This window comes from Octopus bimaculoides, chromosome 8, assembly GCF_001194135.2.
Source record: "Octopus bimaculoides isolate UCB-OBI-ISO-001 chromosome 8, ASM119413v2, whole genome shotgun sequence".
Classification (NCBI taxonomy): Eukaryota; Metazoa; Mollusca; class Cephalopoda; order Octopoda; family Octopodidae; genus Octopus; species Octopus bimaculoides.
The window spans coordinates 55,005,729-55,016,451 of NC_068988.1; the positions used below are offsets into that span (position 1 = coordinate 55,005,729).

General features: G+C 36.0%; 1 protein-coding gene across 1 annotated transcript in view; it reads left to right on the plus strand.

Annotated features, from left to right (window-relative positions):
* The window catches only part of LOC106882632 (1-phosphatidylinositol 3-phosphate 5-kinase), a 106,411-nt gene that overhangs the window by 88,078 nt on the left and 7,610 nt on the right, over positions 1-10,723 (plus strand). Inside the window, exons 36-39 of the mRNA XM_014933373.2 lie at positions 1,417-1,560; positions 6,466-6,552; positions 7,090-7,186; positions 9,947-10,026. Of these exons, the coding sequence (XP_014788859.1) occupies positions 1,417-1,560; positions 6,466-6,552; positions 7,090-7,186; positions 9,947-10,026 (408 nt within the window). The remainder of the gene's footprint in view (positions 1-1,416; positions 1,561-6,465; positions 6,553-7,089; positions 7,187-9,946; positions 10,027-10,723) is intronic.

Here is a 10,723-nt window from a genome sequence, read left to right on the forward strand (position 1 = left end):
ATTGGAGTAGGGGTGAACGTGATCTTTAAGATCAGGGTGGCGTGTGGTATGACGTCAGTGTCTGGGGAGGCTGACCGGAAGGGGAAAAAGGGCAGAGGGAGCCTCGATCGGGATTCGTGCCCTTTTCGAACGGGGTTGTGGTCAGGACAAGACGTGTTAAGCGACAGTCTAGGTTTGGGAGAAGCAGCTGCTATTCCTGGTGTACTTTGGGTCGGGGCAAGCTTCAAGGATTGGATACCGCAAGACAGACTCGCAGTCGAGGAAAGGAAAACCGAGGTAAGGCGATTACATCTACTCGTACGCACACACCACATGAAACATCCCCATTGATACTGGTGACATGATAAAATGCACCAATTACACTTTGTTAAGGGCATCCAAAAACCAATGCAAAAATGAAATCTGCAAGTGAAATTTGATCTTTTGACCTTCCTAAAAAGTTGTAACTTTGATTACAAATCAAATTTATTCAGTCTAGTATACTTGGAAAATGAACAAGCAACAACAATAATGATGATGAAAATTGTGTGTCTGTGTTTGTGTGTGTATACATAAAAGAAGAACACCAGTGGGAAATGGGATTCAAAATTCACAACAGCTATTTTGGCAGCATTTTTTGATACATTCTTAGATGATATCAAGACAAAAATCTGCCATCTTCAGGTGATTTCAAACAAATAAACAGGTAAGACAGAAAATACGAGATGACTTGCTCACCAAGCTACATGGTGGGAAGAATCCTGCAACTGAACATTATTTGTATATATATAATTTCATATTTGCTTTTAAGTCATTAATCATCATTTTTCATCTTCTGTAACATATTCCTGCATGGCAACAGATGTGCATAAGAGGACAATATAGATAACAGACCCTTTTTTCCTTAAATACTAATACTCAGTTTTCAGGTTCTTTCTCAGTATATCTGCTTCCCCCTTGTTGATATGACCTGTTTCTCTACATTTGTCTCCATATTATTTATATTATTTTCAATGTATCTCAAGCTTTTGTGACCAACCCACCTGAAATTGCCTCTGGTTCCATGATACAAAACTTCCCTTTTTAAAATATTCATATTTTAAGATATTCCATCAAAAATTTATGAGAATTTTTTTATCAATTTATGTTCCAAACATCAGATTAATGAAAAATCTCATTTTTATTAAATTCTTTCAAATTCTTGATTATTTTCAGATCTAATTAAAATGCATATGTTGTGCATTTCACTAAAAATATGGTCACAAAGTATTAAATGCACATATACACACACTCACACATACACAGACATACACATGCATGAATGCACATGTATATGTGTACACTTACATACACATACATACACACAAAGTATTTCTTGTCAATAATTTCTAATCCTGACTCATTCTAAGCTTTGGTCAACTACCTTCTTTCAAACAGGATCCAAACATTCTGGGGTACTTGACTTTCTGCGTGGCAGTACTTCAAAAGAAAGGAGCCCCAAACTGACTCACAAGTTTGATCTCATAGATATAGTTCGCTACAATCCAAAACTGGATGCTGACAGTGTAGAAAGTGGAATGGGTATGGACTTGTTACTTGTAGTTGTGTTGTTCCTGATTTTCAATCTTGAACTTCTGCACGGCTGTCATTCACCCTCACTGGAGGATTGCTGATGTGTACAATATGCTTTATCTTGACTATTTCCTCACAAATAACTACCGTTGATTAATTATAATAATTCATCATCTAAATGTCATTTTTCTGCCATCATTTTTGTTTCATCTCCTACCTAGCACCATTTGATGTGATTTAGAAAGTTGTATAAAATGTAACCATTTAGAAAATTATATATACATGCAGGTGTCCCAAATAATCTAGTGGTTAGGATTCCACACTCTCACCGCAGCAGCCAAGGTTCAGTTCTCTGTTTGGAAAGAATGCTTTTGACTTTGGGTTTCTTGTGGAAAGATGGTGTAATTTATCTTTTAGATTCCAATGTGGTTGTGTAGTAAGAAGTTTGCTTCCTGACCACATGGTTCCAAGTTCAGTCCACTGCATGGTACCTTGGGGAAGTAACTCAGTCTGAAGTAACTCACCTTGGTCTGACCAAATCCTTGTGAGTGGATTTGGTAGATAAAAACTGAAAGATGCCCATTGCAATATATAAATGTGTGTGTGTCCCATTGCAACTTGACAACTGATGTTGGTTTGTTTACATCCCCATAAGTTTGGCAAATGAGACTGATAGAATGAGTACCTGACTTTAAAAGAAGTACTAGAGTTGATTCATTCAGCTAAAGATGCTTCGCAAGGTGATGCCCCAGTATGGCCACAGTGAAAAGACTGAAATGAGTAAAAAATAAAAGATACATATACATACTTATTTAAGCTCTTCCATCCCACCAAAGCATAGGCCATTGGTGACAACTATTCTCCATTATTCTCGACTCTGAGCTACCTTCTCTCTTCCTCTCCCAGGTCCTGTTGGTTTTCGATTGCAATGGATGCTTTTCTAACTTTGATTTTATCTAAATAGGGAAGCTGGCCCTACACAAACCCATTTTTATATCTGAGAAGAGGTAATCCATATTAGTCGGGTCTATATCCCTTGACCTGTCTGTCTAGCATGGGAAACACTAGGAACTTGCACTCCGTTAGCATAGATCTCAAAGGTCATCGAGGCATGCAAGCTACCATCCTGCAACAAGAACTGGACCTTGTGGTGGGTATTTATATACACTGTGTGTATATATATATATATATATATATATATATATATATATATATATATACATACATACATGTATATATGTATAAATGCTGGTGGCATATAAAAAGCACCCAGCACACTCTGTTTGGGTGGTTGGTGTTAGGAATGGCATCCAGCCACAGAAACCATGTCACAACAGACAATTGGAATTTGGACAGCTTTCAGCTGGCCAGTTCCATGTCAAACTGTCCAGCCCATGCCATGAAAAGTGGACATTAAATGGTAATGATGATATACACACACACACACACACACACATATATTTGGTTGGCAAGATAGTAATTTTGTTTTTCGCAAATAGACAGAGTTAGGATATTTTTGAATGACTTTTGTCAATGTTATGATTTTTACCTTTTGACATTTGTTAGCCATTACTGTTAGCTTACTTTTGAAGCAAATTGTGCAAATTTTTGTTTCCAGCTGTTAGTTCAGTGTCAATTTTAACATGGAGTGCAAAAATGAACCTTTTTGCCATATTTTGTGTTTTTATTTCCATAAATGCAAGACAGCTACTGAGGCTCACAAAGAGATATTTGAAGTTTATGGTACTGATTGCTTAACAGAACGCACATGTCAGAAATAGTTTGAAAAATTCCATTCTGGAGATTTTTCACTCAAAGATGACCAACGTTCTGGTCGACCTACTGAAATTGATGATGACCGAATCAAAGCCATAATTGAATCTGATTGTCATATAACTATGCGAGAGATTGCAGAGGGGTTAAATGTATCACACACAACAATTGGAAATCACTTAAAATGTCTTGGACTAGTTAAGAAGCTCGATATTTGGGTTCCACATAAATTGAAAGAGATTCACTTAACACAACAAATCAGTATTTGCGATGTGCATCCCAAACACAATGAAATCGACCTTTTTTTATGAAACGAATCATCACTGGTGATGAAAAATGGATTGTCTAAAATAGCATCAATCGAAAACAATCATGGTCCAAGCATAATGAACCAGCACAAACCACATCGAATGCTGAATTGCATAAAAAAAGGTCATGCTGTCAGTTTGGTGGGATTACAAAGGTGTTGTGTATTTTGAGCTGCTTCCAAGGAACAAAACAATCAATTCAGATGTTTGTTGTCAACAACTACTGAAACTGGGAGAAACAATATGAAATGTGTCCTTTTTTTAAGACAGCAGTGTGTGATTTGAGAGAGGTTTGACTGCTATTTCTAATAAGCTAATTGACCATTTAGAGACGACATTGTTGGTTCATATTGTCTAGAAAGTTGTGAATGGTAGAAGATTACAACTAATACAGGAAGTATGACTCAATCTTAGTGACAAACCTTGTTTAGATGAATTAAGAAGATAACGTGTTTTAATTCTTGAAAGCTATTTTATTTCAATAAAGACAGCATCAAGAGGGATTACTTTTGCAGGCTCATAAATGACAAGATGAACCAATATCATAGAGGTGGCATTTTTGTACACTTTCCAGTTTCGAAGTACAAATGCCCAAAAGCCAAATTTAAACCAGTTTCACAGTAGCAATGTTATAAAGATTAGGACAGGGTCATCATTACCAATTAGCAGTTCAATGAAAATATTACCCTTGATAATTAGTATATAGTCATTGTTAATATGTTAATGTAGAGTAGACATGTGATGAGATCAGTGGGAAGATATGTTGGCAAAGAAATAGATGGTTGACACAAAATAAGTTTGGTTATGTTGCAAAGGAAGAAATAGAACAGCATGATAAAAGTGGTGATGAGGATGATGTTAATGATAAAGATGATGATGGTGAGAATTTTACTTTGTACAGCAAAAAATATCACTAGAATGCTTGTGGTGGCAGTTGATATTATGATTGTAATAAACAAGATGTTGTTTGTCTTGTAATGCATGTAATTATGATGAATACACTGTTTGTTGCACATGTATGCTTTGTAATCTTAGTGTTTGCTTTGCATGTTAACATTTTATGAATTGTATGCTATTTCATAAAGCCATTTACTAATGTGTCTTGTCCAGTAGTTCAGCTAGCTGCAATAATACATGTCTTGTGTTCATGGTGTTTTGGTATTTTTTTTTTCTTTTAATCAACTGAAATTTATATTGTACAGTTTCCTCAGACTTTTGAAAGTTCAATTATTAGCTGTTTTTAACTAAAAAATGTTCTTAATTTTCCAGCAGCTTTTGTAATTTGAAAAATTTTTTTAGCCATTTCTCAATGTTTGGGTAATTGGAAAAATTTTGTTAAGATTGATGTGATTTTATGCCTGTCCTGTATATGTAATATAATGTGTAGCTAGCATCATGTCATAGTGATTCTGTCCACAGTTATTATTAACTTGAAACATTTTCATTTTCCACATATATGCAATATGTGATTATACACTCGTCTACAGATGCAGATAGCATATTCACTTTTACAGAATCAGAGCAATAATAATTATACAGTCTATGTAGTTACATTTACTAATATAAAGTTTTGCATACATATATTCCTTGAGTGTTTGTTGAGATGGTGTTACCAATACAATTTCTACACTTTGTCTTTTTCAGTTTTCTACAATATATTTGTGTATATATATATATATATATATATATATATATATATATATATATATATATGACTTATAAACTTGTAATGTACTTGGTAATATATAATGGTTGCAAAATGATATATGGTGTCCCTACCTGCAGTTACTAATATATATATGTGTGTGTGTGTGTGTGTGTGTGTGTGTGTGTGTGTATGTTTGTGTGAGTGTATACATAGAAACTTAATAAATATACTACTTATTTTGGTAGACTTGTACATTTTCTAGGGGGAAAAAAATGAAGATAAGAGTGATTAAAAATTAAACTCCTTAACTTAATCAAAAGATTAGTTTGATACAAATTCAACCCTTTTTAATATAAATATTATGTTTTTTCCCCCATTTGATATTAAATAGAACTTACAGCCTCCTTGGTAAATTATGTTCAGAAAAGCAGTTGATATTATATGTCTCTTAAATTGAAAAAAAAGAAGCATTATATTTGTCAAATGAAAATATCTATTTAAGAGATTTGATGCCACATGTAGGTATGACATGTATTGAATGTAATGTATTGGATGTGTAATGTGGAATTGCTTAAAAGCAGTGTGCAAGTGAGCTGAGAGAGCATATGGGCATTAAAGACATCAGCTGAAATCTGCAAGAGAGATGATTGCACTGGCAAAGATGACATATGATGTGGATAGATAATGAGTGTCAGTTGAAAACAGTAATTCTGGCTATGGGCAGTGGAAGAGGATGATCAAATATGGTTACAGAAAGATGTGATAAAGTCAAATCTGAAGATGTTGGACCTGCCCCAGATGACATAACAAAAGATTGAGTTGAGTGGTGATACAATATTGCTGACTTATATTATCAGTTGGATGGGTCTTATTGTTCAAGCAGACCTGTGGCACAGAAGTTACTGATCAAAAAAGTATGGAAGTGACCTATGGGTCCACTGGTAACTAGTCAATATTGTATTTCACTCGGGGATTGTACCGTGTCATAAAATGTGTGGTTGAGTGGGATGCAGGCCTGGACATGTTCAATTTTTTTTTTTACTTGTCTAATCTGTTTTTGATTCTGTTGAGACTGGGCAAAATTTGAACTCCAATATTCTATTTTCTTGAGACAAACAATCATTGTACATCAATGTGCTTGTTATAAATGTGTACATATCATTATTCCTCAATATTTTCCTCCAGATGTTAATGACGGAACTAGTTCAATTCCTGTTGATGGGGAGAAGAGCAAACCCTGCAAGGTGGCCATTAACCCACATATTGACATCCGTAAGTCCTCCATCATATTTTGTTTCTAATTCAACATTTCCTCCTACTTTATTCTTTTCTTCATTTTCCATCTTTCAAATCATTTTTTGTTTTCATCTTCTTTTTCTTATTACTTCTTCCTCTTGCTATTTCATTATCTTCATAATTTTTGCTGCACTTTTTTTGTTCACTTCATCTTTTTCTTCATTCTCATTTTCCCCTAGCTTCTTTATTGTCAGTGGTACCTACCCACCCTGCTGTCTTTACTGTTATACTTCCTTTGTTCATAAATCAATGCTTCAAAAGAACATTTATTACCGAGTAACGTAACAAGCAAAATAATATAATCACTACCTTATAACTCCTGTAAATAGAATGTTTTCTGGTATCTGTTTCTCTTGATATCATTAGACAGATAAGTCAATCTATCTGATTTCATCAGCACCAGAGAAAAACTCAATCCAATTTGAAGAAAGATGAGTCTAAAAGATTGTGATTTAATTAACAAAACATTTTTTTCTTAATTATTGTAGCTTTAATTTGTTTTCCATTTTCTAGAGTTTTCCGATTCCTCATCTCGTTTCTATTGCCGTGTACATTTCGCTGAACATTTCAGACAACTGCGCTCTTTGGTATTTCCTGCCGGAGAAGACGTGTAAGTAACTGTAACAATCTAGTTTTTGTTGCAACGAGGGATTTGAGTTCAGATTTGACACCTCACACCTGTAATATCTTCATTCAAATTTTTGCATATGTAGGAAAATAAATTTTCGTTTTTAAGTCTTGAAGTCTCATGTGGGAATAAGATATTATTGTCAGGAAGTTGGCACAAGCAAATCCCAAAACCTAGTTTTCAGTGATGAAGTAATGCTAACAACAGCAGCAACAACAATAATGATGATAATAATAAATAATCCTTTCTACTAAAGACACAAGGCCTGAAATTTTGTAGGGGGGGTGACTAGTTAATTACATCAACCCTAGTGCTTAACTGGTACTTATTTTATCAACCCCAAGAGGATGAAAGGCAAAGTTGATCTTGACAGAATGTGAATCAAAATACTACTGAGCATCTTTCCCGGCATGCTAATGATTCTGCCAGCTCACTGCCTTAATAATGATAAGAACAACAATAATAATGATGATAATTGTCATTTCAAATTTGACACTTGGTCAGCTGTTTCAGGGAGAAGAGTTTAGTCAATATCATTGACCCCAGTACTTGACTAGTACCCTAATTTATTGACCCCACCAAAAGGATGAAAGGCAAAGTTACATTTTTAGATGAGGAATTCAGCTGCTGCGGAAAGATGTTTTCTAGTTACATCAGGCTTAGAATTCACCAAGGGAAGGTGTGTCAGAAGAAGGTGATTCAACAGTGTGGGTGGAAAAACCAGAAGATGTGTGACCAGAACCTCCTGGAAAGAAACCATAGCAAGGGTCATTCAACAGTCGAATTGGAACAGCCAGGAAAAGAGATAGGCGTGAAGAAGCCAAAGGTTAAGTGACTGAAGGCAAATGATGCAGCTAGCTATAAGAAATTTGATGACAAGGTAGCAAGAATGACCACCAAATTCAAAGGGGATGATGATTTAAAGGGAAATTTGGCAGGGTGGTCATTCACCTGCTGACATTGGTTGATGCTGCATCGAAGAAACCAAAGAACAAAAAATGGCCAAAGGAAAAAGAAAAAAATACACTCAACACCAGAGCTAAAGACACCCTTGAAAAGAGGGTGAGGGTGCCACGTCAAAATCGGTAGAGGAGTAGGGGCTGAAACCGGATGTGGTTCCTCCTAATAATGTCCTTAGCCATTGAATCCTATAAAGAAGCTGTTGAAGTAGTGAATCACGAAATGTGGTTGGAATTCCTCAGGCAGAATTTGAACTCAGAGCATAATGAGTCAAAAGAAATGCTGCTAAGCATCTTCTGTGCTAAAATTTCTGGCTGCTCACCACCATAATAATAATAATAATGATCTATAACATAAGCAGATAACCACACAAACTTTGGAAGGGAGAACAGTTGATTAGATCAGCTTCTGTACTTATCTAATACTTATTTTTTGTTATTCTAGAAGGAGGAAAAGTAAAGTCACTGCTAGTAAAATTTGAACAAGATATTATAAGGCCTTTCTGCTGACTCTACCATACTAGTAATCTAAAAATACACTTTCTTTTAATAAGTTAGTCAGAGGAGAATGACTGTACCTAAGATCCTTGTATACTCTCCCAGATTGACAAATTTTTTGTGGCCATTGCCCAATCTGTAGGTCAATGTCTACAGGTAAAATGTGAAGTGAGAGGGAATCAGGATTCTTGTCCAAATGCTTGTGAGTAAACTCTGTTAAAGGCATCCAAAAGCCAGTGTTTGACCTCAGAACATCATCATCATCATCGTTTAACGTTCACTTTCCATGCTGGCATGGGTTGGATGTTTTGACCGAGGACTGGTGAGCCAGATGGCTACACCAGGCTCCAATCTGATCTGGCAGAGTTTCTACAGCTGGATGCCCTTCCTAATGCCAACCACTCCGAGAATGTAGTGGGTGCTTTTATGTGCCACCGGCACAAGGGCCAGTCAGGCGGTACTGGCAACAGCCACACTCAAATGGTATTTTTATGTGTCACCTGCACAGGAGCCACTCCAGCAGCACTGGCAACACCCTTACTCAAATGTTGAATAGCCATGATTGAATAAAGCTATGATAATTAGAAGTATCCCAACCATGATCATTTCATCTTCTATTTTGGTATTCTGGGTTTTTTTTCTTCCAGATATAGTGTATCTATGACCAGGCCTGTCACCAGACTTTGATGCCTGGAGGGTGCTTCAGAATATTTAAATTTGTATTGTGGGAAGATTTTTGTAAAGTGTATTTTCTAAATCTGAGGGTGCACCATTGAATAGTGAGGGAGTAGTGCTGTCCAGTGTGCCTCCTTAGCAATGGGCATGTCTAGCACTGAGCTGGATTAAGACCCATAAAGACCGTAAGCACTTAAAAGATTTTGGCGGCCTCATATATGTATGCAATTCAAAATATAAACAATTATAAACCATAAAATAAATTTCTAATTTTCAAAATGAAACAAAACTAACAGTAAAGATGGAAAATAATGTTTATTTTTGTATACTACCACTTTATATTTGAAAAGTTTTCTCCTACTTTTTTTAATTGCAAAGTCTTTGTAATTAACTATGACACCATGACTACTTTGAAATTATAGTTCCAATCATATAAACCACTTTCAATACTATTTTAGCAAGTTTAAAGTGATTTCTTTTGTGCTGTAAACTATTTACCATTTCTGTGCTGCCTCACTTCCCTTGATGGTAATCCCTTCACTTGATAGTAATAACGGTGCCATTTTTTGTCATTTTGGAATATGACCATATTATTCATGTCATGTTTCAGTTTTATTCGCTCAATGAATCACTGTCAACATTGGTCGGCTAAAGGTGGAAAATCAAGATCAGCTTTTTCAAAGACCTGTGGTAAGTATACATATTTCTGTAGACTTGGCCTTTTAAATCATAGCTCTAAAAAAATATCTGTTTGGTGTAAATCATGAATGCAAAACAACACACATATATGCATACATACATATACATGTCTGTATGCATACACACACATATATTATATATCTGAGTGGTTGGCGTTAGGAAGGGCATCCAGCTGTAGAAACTCTGCCAAATCAGACTGGAGCCTGGTGTTGCCATCCGGTTTCACCAGTCCTCAGTCAAATCGTCCAACCCATGCTAGCATGGAAAGCGGACGTTAAACGATGATGATGATGATGATGATGATGAGGTGTGGAAGCTGACCATTATAAGTTGACATTGATTGTTCTGTTCAGACTTCTCTGAACAAAATGCCCTTGGACTGTAAGTAATGCTGTTGGCATCATCCACTGCCACCAGACTGCTTCTCTGGGCCTCTACACCAAGTGGTGTACAAGAGTGCAGGCTGCTCACAGTAGCAACTCACTTGCTGGTTGACATCCAACTGTTGTCTGGTGGTACAGACATTTTATTTGATCACAATAACCATCAAACAGTTGGTCTATGACTCCTCTGCCTTATCAGTTATCCAATGTCCTGCTGTCAACAGACAGAAGGGGTGACTTACTCTTCCTTTTATGGCCTGCCACTGATGTGGGTGCCATACTGCGTATGTATGTATGTATATATA